The sequence below is a fragment of the Capsicum annuum genome, chromosome 12 (assembly GCF_002878395.1).
Source record: "Capsicum annuum cultivar UCD-10X-F1 chromosome 12, UCD10Xv1.1, whole genome shotgun sequence".
Lineage (NCBI taxonomy): Eukaryota > Viridiplantae > Streptophyta > Magnoliopsida > Solanales > Solanaceae > Capsicum > Capsicum annuum.
The window spans coordinates 86,905,793-86,918,327 of NC_061122.1; the positions used below are offsets into that span (position 1 = coordinate 86,905,793).

General features: G+C 32.7%; 1 protein-coding gene across 1 annotated transcript; it reads right to left on the bottom strand.

Moving 5' to 3' along the window:
* Window positions 1–322: 322 nt before the first annotated feature.
* On the bottom strand, window positions 323–11,121 carry LOC107849017. Its single transcript, XM_047401601.1, has 4 exons — window positions 10,983–11,121; window positions 10,568–10,765; window positions 897–1,037; window positions 323–648 (listed from the first exon to the last, which is right to left on the bottom strand). The coding sequence occupies exons 1-4, from the start codon at window positions 11,119–11,121 to the stop codon at window positions 323–325; spliced, it is 804 nt and encodes a 267-aa protein (XP_047257557.1).
* Between the last annotated feature and the right edge of the window lie 1,414 nt (window positions 11,122–12,535).

A 12,535-nucleotide genomic window follows, 5' to 3' on the forward strand; every position in this document is an offset into this window, starting at 1 on the left:
TCTTAACCAAGAAAAGTTAAACCACATTAAGTAACACCTTGTCTAATACAGCAATAGGAAAAGCTCAACAAAAACATCTTCCTGATTATCCTAAATAAACTGGAAACATTCCAGTCTGTGCTCAACTACAAGAAAGTAAATTCGGGTAGACAAAAAATACAAACGATTTTTTCTGTGAACCTTTTCAATTGGAACTCAGTTCAGAAGAAGGCCCTGCTGCCATAATACACTTGGGTTTTGGCCGTTTGGACGCGGCTATGGTCTCTCACTTAAACTGGTGCTCTCTGTCTTTTCATTTACGTTTTGGATGGGCGATCCATTTTCAATATCTCAGAGGAAGTTTCATCTTTTCTAGATCTTCAGCAAATTGCTGCATACTTTTATTATGTATATCCACTATGTCTTGCTGCACAAGCTTTTTCTCTGGTGCAATGTTCAAGTTAACAACTGGCAATGTGAATGTGCTAGCAGCCACAGCAGGCGAGGTGCTATCAACTGCTTTGGCATTGTCTTTACTTTCCTTCAGAGACAGTGCAGTTTCCTCGCTTGGAGCGCTTGATGTTTGCTTGGGAATTGAGTTTGATGGAGAACTTTCGGCTGAAGAACTCAGGGTGAGAGTCTCTAACTTTTTGATGTCAGCCACATTTTCTAGTGTAATGTCAATGTTTTCGGAGAGGTGTGTTCACCATTTTCCTTGGAGTCCGCATGCCCAGAGCCTTGACCATCCAACTCAGTGCAAGGAATTGCATAATACTAAGTAACCATTCGTTTATTTTCGTTCACAATTTGGATATCCGGGAGTTCAATCTTAATCAATTCACAGGAATACGCCTAGCTACTCCACTGCCTTCATCGCAACCATTGGCTGCAGACAAAGAATGGCCTGGTGTGGAAACCTCCAAGACTTTCAAGGGTTGCACCAGTATATGTAAGTGTCAATTGCACAGAATCTAAAGGAGAATAGAAGAGATCACTTGAGGACAAAGTGAATTCTTGCTCTACCTTTCCATTCTCAGCAAGAACATCACAAAGAGGGACTACAATAAATCTCAACAACTGGTCTTGCAAATAATTCTTGACCCTACTCATCATCCATATCTCACACCTCACCAATGTTTCAACAGTCTTGATATTGAGTCGCACGCTCTGGATCAAAAACTGAATTCTATGGCTGAACATGCTTGAGAAATAAATTTCTTTAAATGCAGTGGGTTGCTGCTAACAATTATTGAGATTAATTTATCAAACTACTATTGTGGTCGCATACGAGTTTCTTTTACTACCTAATATTATTACTTAAGATTTAAAAAAAAATAGTAAATAAAATTTTAGCATTTTAAAAAGATAAAAGAGCAGGAAAGAAAAACATTTAATTAAAGAAAGATAGTAAAAGAGGAAAAAGGTACAAATTCACCAGTTACATTAAGGGCCTATTTGGCCATGAATTTTTTTTCTTTTTTTGGAAATTTTTTTCGGAGTTGAAAATTATGGTGTTTGGCCATAAAAATTTAGAAAATAATTTTGAAAAAATTTTCTGAAAAGGAAAAATCGATTTTTGTGGCTTTTACAATTTTCCAACTCCATTCCAACTTTTATTATTATTACATATAACCTCAATCTTTTAAATTTTACATAAAACTCTCCTTATAACATCACTTTTTCAATATTACGTATATAACAGTTTTAAAAAATAAAATAATTATAATTCAAACTCAATACTATCCTAACTAATATATATCTTTTTTTTCTCTCTCATCATTATTTTTATCGCTTATTTAAGACATTATTTTACTGCTAATTTATATTTATACCTATAAATATATAAAATATTATATTTATAACAGAAATATACAAAGTATATATTATATATAAAGTTTTTACCATGTATATACCATATACACACATATATAAATATACAAAATATTAAAAAACATACTAAGCATATTTATAATATAAATATATAAAGTATGTTATATATGAAGTTTATATCATGTATATACCATATGCACACATATAAAAATACTAAATATAAAGAAACATACTAAGCATATTTATATATTTATGGTATATGATATAATATATCATAAATATGCAAAGCATATTTTACATAAAAATAATTTATTCATACACAGTAAAATCTTTCATATATATATATATATATATAAGAAAATTAAAAAAATAAATTAACCGCACCCTAAAATTTAATAACTCATCATTTCGTATTTTTTAGGAACGAAAAATGAAGAAAATAAATTAAAGAAATCCTAAAAAAATAAATTTATTTGAAAGATAATATTTGTTACCTAAATAAACAGGAAGCAGTGATATGTTAATATAACATTCATATTTAAAATTTTTAAATATTGAAATATATTAAATATGACCATATATATGTAATTATTTTTATAATAATGACTAATTATTATCTTTTTTCATTAGTAGGTAAATTATAATTCGGTGATTTTAATAATTTGTAAAAATTAGGACATAAAATCATATTTAAAAAAGTTTATTCAAAAAATCAAAAAAGACAACTCCAACTCCAACTCCAACTCCACTCCAACTCCAAAAATTTTAATTTTCATGGTCAAACATTGCTAAGTATCTTGAAAATTCAATATATTTGGATCTAAAAACTAAGCCTTTTTTTCATAGAGTGAATTTTGATTACTTCTAATATTTGTATATGAAAAATATTATTTGTAGGCTTACCAAAATGAATTATTGCCACGCGCAGTGCGGGTTTGTTACCTAGTACCATATAACCAGCTTACATTTGTTAATTTTCTTAATTGCTTAGTTTTAAAATTGGGAATAGTTGGAGATAAAAGGATTTATTCTAACGAGTACACATTATTATAAAGTAAAATGAGGAGAAAAATTAATTTTAAAGCATTCCTTACAAATTTGGGGCTTCAAACATCACATTTTTTTAGGTAACATATACACACAGAATTACTAGAAAAAGAGAAGATAAAAAAAATGTTAGGATGCTAATTAATGAAGTATTTCTCCAAAAGGCTAGAGAATAAAAGGGCTATTCTTGCACAAAACATTCCACATTCATGTACCGTCCCAAAAAGGTCACACCCAAACAAAAATGACGATTATAGTCTAACCTAATGTGAAGCATTAGTGATCGACTTTCATCCGAATTCATGACCGGTAGACAATAGGAAGACAGCTTCACTATGTATATCGCTCAAATATATCGTCCTAGTGGTCATAGAGCCTCCTCTTATCCAGTATTCGGTCTTCTATGTCTGAAAACTCACAAATACAATCCAAATTTTGAACAATATTACGTTAGTTAGGCAACCGAAAGCAAATATGATAATCTCTCTTAGAGAGATTGATATATAGAGAAAAAAAACTATTAATTAGAACATTACGAGTAAATATTCATAAACAGGAGATTTATAATCTTGATTCTTGAAAATAAAGCATTTCACCAGTATAAATCAAAACAAAAAAGCGCAAACCCTAGAAATGAATTTAAATCTTATGCACTGACTTTATAAAAAAATATATTTATTTAATTTACACAATTATTTTACTTGAATATAAGATATAACTACGGGTAAAGCCGAAAATAAACATCACTACTAATTGGTGATTCGACTAATATGGTAACTGAAACTTAAACTATACTCAACTCATGAATACCCCTAAATGTAGTCATCTTTTTTCTTGATATTATAGAAAGCCATGTTAAACTAATCAAATAAATGAAACTGAAATGAACAACAACAAACATAGCTAGTCTAGTTCTACGAAGTGAGATATGAAGATGATAAAATATACACAATCTGTACCACTACCGCAAATAAAGTGGAGAAACTGTTTCTGATAGAAAACAGACTCAAAACAAAAAAATTATATAAAAGGACCTAATAAAAAACAATAAACATAAAAAAAATAACACACCAATAGATATTAACAGAAACAAAACACTCACATAATATAGTAATTAAACTATCTATCTAACATCACAAAAATCATCAGAACACCACAAACAAAATAAAACTAAAATGAAGTGCAGAAAAACTGATGAAAGCAAGTAATTATGAGGAGGGAGCTCCCTTCAGTCCAAGCAGAAGAAGCTTAAGATTCAGTCAGTCTACTGCTTCATTCGCTCAGCTGCCAAGGCCTTCTTTCTTTGACTCTCAAAACCTTAGCATTTGTGTGAATGAGTCAGAAGCTAATTGAACCATACTGCCTCCTATATGTGGACTAAAGAAAGCTCTCTACATGCAAAAAATTAATTAACCCCACATAAGAACATACATTCTAAGAATTTCTTGGAAGAAAATTTTTCCATGATGCATTGAAATTGATATTGAGAATCTTTCAGTTTGGGAGGTAATGGGGAAGGAACACTGGGAAATTGGTAATAGAAGAATGGCTTTATATAGGCTAAGAGAAAGGGAGTGATAAGACAATACTATGGTACTTCAAATATTGCAATGTACTACTACTATTTGGAAAAAAGCTTACATTCATATGCATCTTTTTTACACTACTTCCTATCTTATTGTATTATGAAAAAGTCCTCCATTTTCTTTGCATATGCTTTTCTTTTTGGAGATAGTAAAATGTTTTGGAGTGATAAGACAAAACTATGGCTTATATATTGCAATGTAATACTACTGTTTGAAAGAAAGTTACGTATTCATGCTTTTTTTCCACACTACTTCCCAATCTTATTGTATTCTCGAAATGTCCATCACTTTCTTTGCATATGCTTTACTTTTGCTGCTGGCAAGATACTAAATTATAAAATGTTTAATGAATGCATAGATTGTGGGAACATAAACAACTATTATTACTATACAGTACTACGCCCTCTGTCTCAGTTGACAATGTCACTTGACACAAAGTCTGAAAAGAAAAAAAAAATGAAACTTATGATCTATAACAAATTAATTTGAGTTTAAGTTTGGTACATTGTTGGTGTATTTTCTTTTTACACCATCATGCGATTTTTGTCTGTTGTAGTAGATCATTTATTTTTATATTTTTATCTGAGAAAAGCATGACCTGCTTCAGCAGGTAAAATTTACTTGATAATGTAAAAAAAAATACACCGATAATGTGCTAAACTTAAATTCATTAATCTTTTATATTTGTATGACTATAAATTATTTTATGAAGAGTAAAAATAATTTTTTAAGATCAACTTATTTCTTATTATTAACAAAACATGTGGCATATTTTTTTGTAATAAACTAAAAAGAAAAAAGTACCACATAAATTTGGATAAATTGATAGAGTATATTGTTTGTAAGTATGTCCTATTTTGATAATGCTACCATTTAATAATAATATTGGTGCCTATGCAGTGGCGGATTTAGGAAAATCAGCTCAATAATGAGGTTTGAACCCGAGGCCTCCTTCCAATAAAGCACCTTAAGATTAATTTAAATGTCAATGCACCCAATCAACTTTCTATTACAATGAGTGCTTTTATATGTTTTATACCTATTTTTATATATTTTTTATGTAGTTATACCTATTCTACGTCGCGTTTAGTGGGTGCCAGAGCACCCCAAAATCCTACATAGGTCCGCCCTTATGCCTATGGTTATACAATTCATTGTATATTGTTCTTTCACAGACCCTATTTTGAATATTACACCGGATATGTTGGATATGATGTCAAAAACAATAACAATATATCTAATGTGATCTCATAATATGAGGTCAGAAAAGATAGAATGTACGCTTGTATTCTTATCTTAAAGGTAAAAAAGTTATTTCGATAGACTAAAATCCTCAGTTTAAGTTTTATTTAGGTGAAATACATATGTTTTCGTCTTTGTCTATGGACAAAGAGTTATCCTTATAACCTCTCTTCCATAAGATTTCCCAAAGAAACGTTTAAGAATTTGGAAAGTCTTTAGTTTCTATTATAAACTCACATAATTATGGATAATATATACTCATGTGGTTGTAATTTTATTAAGACATGGTTGAGTCCAATGTTTTTCTAGAGCCATCTACTTTTTAGGTTAAAACTAACACGCATTCGGTGTATATATCAAATTAATGTTCTTTATCATGGTTATGTATTTAAATTAAGTAAAATACATATTGATTAATCATGGTTAAGTAACATAAATTTTAAATTCTAACACGTTGCATGCATGTATTGGCTTGGTGTATACACCGAGTGCGTGTAAGTTTTACCTTTTTACCAAATATAGCTAACTTACTACTGTAAAAAAAAAGGTTTACAAGAAAAAACTATTGTACAGTATTACTATATTCTTTTTTTTATTTGGTTTTTCATCCGGTGTCCGGTGCCCGCATTGGAGCTCCAACTAATTCAGATCGGGCGTTGCAGGGCCCATTAAGGTGGCAGTGCTCCCAACAGAGTTTTCTCTGTACCCAGGGTCGAACCCTCGACTTCTGATTAAGGGTGGAGCAGCCCCATCCACTACACCACAACCCATGTTGGTAGTATTACTGTATTTTTTTTTTAATTTTTTTTCTTAATCCGAACTATAATTATTTCAATACTTTTGTAGAGTACAGAGGAGGGGGGTATAAGACACCTCCGAGAAAACACCAAAAAAGATGCGTAAGCTTCTTAAGTGGTAAAATAGTAATGGAATCAAGAACCCCTCACTTTTTCTCACTTTTTAAACTAGTCTATGACTTACACAGCCTGAAAAACTTCTTACTAACATAAAGTAGAACATAATGTTTCCTTCCCCAATCTTCCAGTAGATATGTTGTTCCATGTTAGATCTAACGTCAAGCAAATTTCTCCAATTGGATGAGTCTTTGGGATTCTTGACTTTAGATATGGGGTTGGATCTCGGAAAACACTTCGCATCAAGGAACTTTGAAAGTAATGAATTATCACTTCTATACCTCCACCACCTCTTCGCATAAAAAGCATTTGTAACGCCCCAAAAAACGGATCTCGGAGCGTCACACGGTGCTTGAGGCTACGAGTAGCCCCAAGCTAATCCTTTGAGCCATTTTCATTCAGTTCAACACAAATCAACGGGGTTTCTATAAATAACCCTCAAATATCAACAGAGTAATCATCATCCAAGAATAAAAGAATTTCAGAAAGATAACAAAATACGACTTATTAGTCAACTCCCAACATATATACTAGTCTGACAAGCCTCTAAGAAAATCAATAAAACCAGCGAGCCATTGAGACATGCCCCAACTGACTCATACTCAGCTATCAAATGTAAATAATTCTGTGAAACCAACATCAGACATCACGTCCTCAGAACATAAGGACTCACCACAACAGAGGATGTAGAACAGCGTGCCCGAAGAATCACTGTCGAACCTGAAATTGAGCACCTGAACCTACATTCCGAGAAAATACAGCCCACATCCGAAAATGTGGGTCAGTACCATGGAAAGGAACCGAGTATATGGGGGTGTATGCAGTTGTATAAACATCATCATCATAAATATTTATAAGAAATATGCAGGATGTATAAAAGACTCACATAGCCCGAAGAAAATCATCATAATCATGAGAGGATTAAATAAGTACAACAACACAGTGAGTCATTATATAATTTGTCAATCACTTTCAGTTCATCAAGAATATCAATTCTCATAATGTAAATATCATTTAAATCTTTCAAAAGAATAACTTTCACAATTCCACTTTCAAATCACTTCACCATTCACCATAGACACAAGGAAACACACACACACACTGGGAGATCCTATAACCGACATAAACCATGTGAGCTACATAGAATCCAACGTATAACCCACGTTGGGGAGAGCCGTCCTATCCTTGCCATCAGAGTAGGACTATCGATATCAAATCCACACAAACTAATGATCACTATATAAATCGGCCTCAGGCTCACTCCTATGGGGGTACGTAGTTCTAGGGAAGTAAGGTCGCTTTATACCTCCCACTCGGTGCTAAAGATTTCTCCCAGACTTAGCTTAGATCATTTCAAAGACAATCCACAACAAAATAATTTCAGTAATATATAAATATACATCGGGAGCCATCATGCTTCCCATCTATCAAAATCAACCACGTTGTGGATTTCTTTCACACCCGAGTTCAAAATAACTCCATTAAGACCAAAAGGTCAAATCATTCAAAATATCTCAAATATTCAATATCAACATGCTTATAACACACACTTTCTCAAAAAAATACAATTTCCAATGGGGATTCACGACCCAAATATCAAAATCATGATAAATATCGTTCAAGATTTATGCTTTATATCTCCACACATGTAAATTCATCTTTCAAAATCATAAATATCAATATTTCATAATAATCATCATAAGATATGGGTTCATGCTTCAAATTCGTAAAAGATCAAATAAAAATCAGGCCTTTGTAAAGAAAATTACTTTTTGGCACAAGAACGAAAGAGAGTTCTTGTTGAAAAATCCCACATACCTTGAATGATGAACTTTAGATCGATACACATTTTTGAGATGTTAATCATGCCTTTGAATGATGGTTCTTGGAGTTCTTGATCTAGGAACTTGGAATCTTGAATAAATTTGCAGAATTAATGGTGAACTTTGGAGGTTCTTGAAGTTGGATGTAGGAGCTTAGGGTTTTCTTTTTGAGGAAATTTGATAAAATATAACATATAATGCTTCTAATAGGCTTTAATATAGGGTTTGAATGGATTTTGGGTGAGGGAGAATGACCAAAAAGCCCCTAAAAATCAAAAAAATCTTGAATCTGTCCTTTGGTGGACTGTTTTGATAATCTAAAGTAGATCAACCATAACGTTTTACTCTGATATCCAAATTGGATGAAACCAATTTTATTAGAAAGAGAACTCCCATATCTTTTCGTTGATATATAGTATCTCACCCAGTTCATTGTGTACAAGGAGTTATGATTGTTTGAAGTTGACCCAAAAATTTGCTTTTGATAGGCTGAAGTAGATCGACCATAACGTTTTGCTCCGATAGACAAATTGGATAAAACCAATTTCATTGGAAAGAGGACTCGCAGAGCTTTCTATTGATATATAGTAGATCACCCAGATCATTATGTACAAGGAGTTATGATTGTTTAAATTTGGAGCAAAAATACGCCAGGCCTCAGTACTTTTTCCTGCACGTTTTACTGTTTACTACTATTCACGATTCGATCGAAATGTTCATAACTCGTCGCTAGGGTGTCCGTTTTGGATGATCCACATATATTTGGAAAGCTTATTCGATACTCTACGCAATGGTGGATCATAATCTAAGACATTCCGTACGAAAAATTTATAATTTATTCTAGAAGATAGAACCCAACACGTTTATGCACAAAATTTCAACAAAAATTTTTTCGGGGTATTGCAGCATTATTGATGTGCAATTTTTTTAAACCCATACCTCTTTCATTTAAAGGTAAACACATGTTATCCTAGGAGCTCCAATGATATTTGTTTTTTCCATCCATGACTCCCCAAAAAAACTTGGCAAAATACATCTCCATTTGATATAAAATGGTTTTAGGGGGGAAGGGCAGCCATAATATAAAGAGTTTGGGACTGAAGAATATGCTTGATAAGAATATCCCTTCCTCCTACTAACAATATATTTCCTTGCCATCCTCCTAATTTATTCAAGACTTTGATAGCCATATCAGCAAAATCGGATATCATTTTCCTTCCTATATACATTGGGCAACCCAAGTATGTGAAAGGAAATGTCGCATTATTGAACCCTGTCCACCTCCTTAATCTTCTCTTAGATCTCCTGTTAGAACATCCATAAGTGTAGAAGTTTGTCTTATCCCGGTTAATCAATTGCCCAGAATCCAGTTGATATTTGTTGAGCTCATTTATCACCATCTTAACAGATAATTTATCTCCAAAGGTGAATAAGATCAGTTCATCAACATAACACAAGTGATTGATCTATGGGCCTTTCTTATTCATGGAGAAGCCTTTGTAATTTGGATCACTATTGAGATTGTTAAGGTTTCTAAAAAGAACCTCAGAAGCAATGATGAAAAGGGATGGAGATAATGGATTCCCTTGTTTCACTCCTTTTGAAGAGCCAAATAAACCATATCTGATTCTATTAATGATCATTGAGTACAAGTTGTTGGATATGATTCGAGATATGATATCAATTACTTTGTCCGAGAAGCTAAAATTTCTCATAGCATCCATAAGGAAAGACCAAGATAGTCTATCATAAGCTTTGGACATATCAAGCTTAATAACAAGATTCCCTGAGTCTCCACGATGTTTAATACCATGGATTAATTCTTATGCAAGAGTAACAGTCTCTGTGATGAGTCTACCTTTAACAAAGCCCGCTTGATTTTTTCATATGATATTAGGAAGAAGATCAGCAATTCTTTTGGCCATAATTTTGGAGATAATCTTATTCGTCACATTGGCTAAACTGATAGGTCTAAATTGGGCAAAATCTAAAGACGTCTTAACTTTAGGAATCAAAGTTAGACAAAAATGAGTAAAATATCTACTCAACTCTGCCCCATTAAAAAAGGAATAGACGTAATCATAGATATATGGTTTTATGATCTCCCATGCATTTTGAAAAAAGAGGCCATTATATCTATCCAGACCAGTAGCACTGTCAGGATTGATGAAAAAGACTGCATCTTTTATCTCTTCTTCTGTAGGAATCTCGTGAAACTTTATGTTGTCTTCAGCTGTGATAGTGGCTTCCAGATTTCTAAAAATACTATGATGATTTTGTGTATCCTCCTTAGTGAAAATATCAGAAAAATTTTCTATTGCTACATCAGAGATATCTGCATTTCCTTCAACCCATTGTTTGTCATTATTTTTAATCTTGTGAATTTGGATTCTTCTCCTTTTTTGTCTAATCACACAATGAAAATATTTTGAATTTGTATCTCCCTCCTCTGCCTATTTTATCCTTGCCCTTTGTTTAAGAATGGAATCTTCTTTCTATACATACTCCACTTGAGCTTTGTGCGTGTTTTCCCTGTTTATATTAGAATCATCCGATCATACCTCTCTTCCATATCTTTGGTATATTTTTCCATTGTTGAACCTTGTCAAACACATTTCCAATGACATTCTTTGACCAGTAACTTAGTTTCCTGGAAAGAGCTTTCAGTTTCTGTTGTAACACCCATTGTGCGTTACCCATTACTCGTCTCCAAACTTCCTTAACTAATTCCCTGTAACCAGGTTGATAAATCGAAAAGTTCAAAAATTTTAAATATTTGATGATATGTTGATTGTTGTTGAAATTTTTCATAAGAAGAACTCTGTGATCTGATCCTGTTCTTGATTTATGATCAACAATAGTGTTCTGATAATTGTCCAGCCAATTGTCATTAACCAGCACCCTGTCGATTCTCTTGCTAATTTTTTCCTTCTTCTCCTACCATTGAACCAGGTAAAAGAGTTCCCAGTGTAACCTGCGTTCTACAAATTTCACTTCTCACGACAATTAAGGAAATCAAGGCTTTTACTCAATCTATGAGGTTTGCCGCCTCTTTTTTACTCTGGAGCTAGGATAGTGTTAAAATCGCCTAACACTGCCTAGGGACCACTAACAATGTTACTCATACTCTCCAAGCTTCTCCATAACTTTTTCCTTTTTACTTGAGTAGATTTGGCGTAAATTGTTGAAATCCAAAAGCAACTACTCTCTCCCGACTTCTTACACTTTAAGGTAATTTGTTGGTTTTTGTTACAAATGACTTCACACTCATAGGTATCTTTCCAAAAAAGCCAAATCTTCCCATTTTTATTGTGAGTTGCTGAATCCATTCCAAGAATAACCCTGAACTTTTCTATTTGATCACTTTCAAGAAATGGTTCTTGAATGGCCACAATTTCTACTTTGTTATTGCTAATGAGATTCTTTAATCTTTTCGTAGCCCCTTTGAACTTCATACCTCTTATGTTCCATATTATGATATTCATCATAACTAACATAAAGGTTTGGGAGCTAATTTTGCTTGATATCAGGAAGTCTAGATTGACTTCCTTCTAACTTCTGTTTGTATTTATTTCCTTAAGGAGATAAACCTTGATGATTTATCATCTCATTTGCTTCTTTTACAATAGGATCCACCTCCTCTTGTTTCCTAGAAGCAAATATCTCGATAAGGCTCTCTGCTACTTCATCATCTGATGAGTTAGACCCTTCTTCTTTGCTTTCTTCATCCTTATAAGATGAGTCCACTTCTTCTTCTTTATTATTAGTATTAATGATACTTTGGGTCTGGTTTTCTTTATTTTGATCCTTTAATTCCTCCATTGTTCCTAGGTATACTACCAACTGGCCACTCAGGTCTGGCATATTCTTGGGGTCTACTGTTATAGGAGACATAACTTCATTCTCTCCTCTATTGATAATGTATCCCACCTTGCTACTCTGATCATCCTGGTGTTGTTGGTTATTGATGTTGTGCCTTTTCTCACTGATATATTATTTAGCAGCAATATCCATGCTTTCTTTCTTATATTTTCCCTTCTCTTCGGCGCTATCATCCTTTTTATTGCCTTTCCTTATGTTTATTTTTCTTTTCTTTTCAGGAGTTTGCCTTAAT

What these genes read in the sequence shown, in the direction of transcription:
- LOC107849017 (XM_047401601.1), bottom strand. Translation starts at nt 11,121, where the DNA reads ATGGGTAACGCACAATGGGTGTTACAACAGAAACTGAAAGCTCTTTCC. An exon ending in ACCAAAGATATGGAAGAGAG is followed by an intron (nt 10,766 to 10,982) that starts GTATGATCGGAT and finishes AATGGGTTGAAG; the next exon opens with GAAATGCAGATATCTCTGAT. An exon ending in AACCCTTGAAAGTCTTGGAG is followed by an intron (nt 649 to 896) that starts GTTTCCACACCA and finishes ACATTACACTAG; the next exon opens with AAAATGTGGCTGACATCAAA.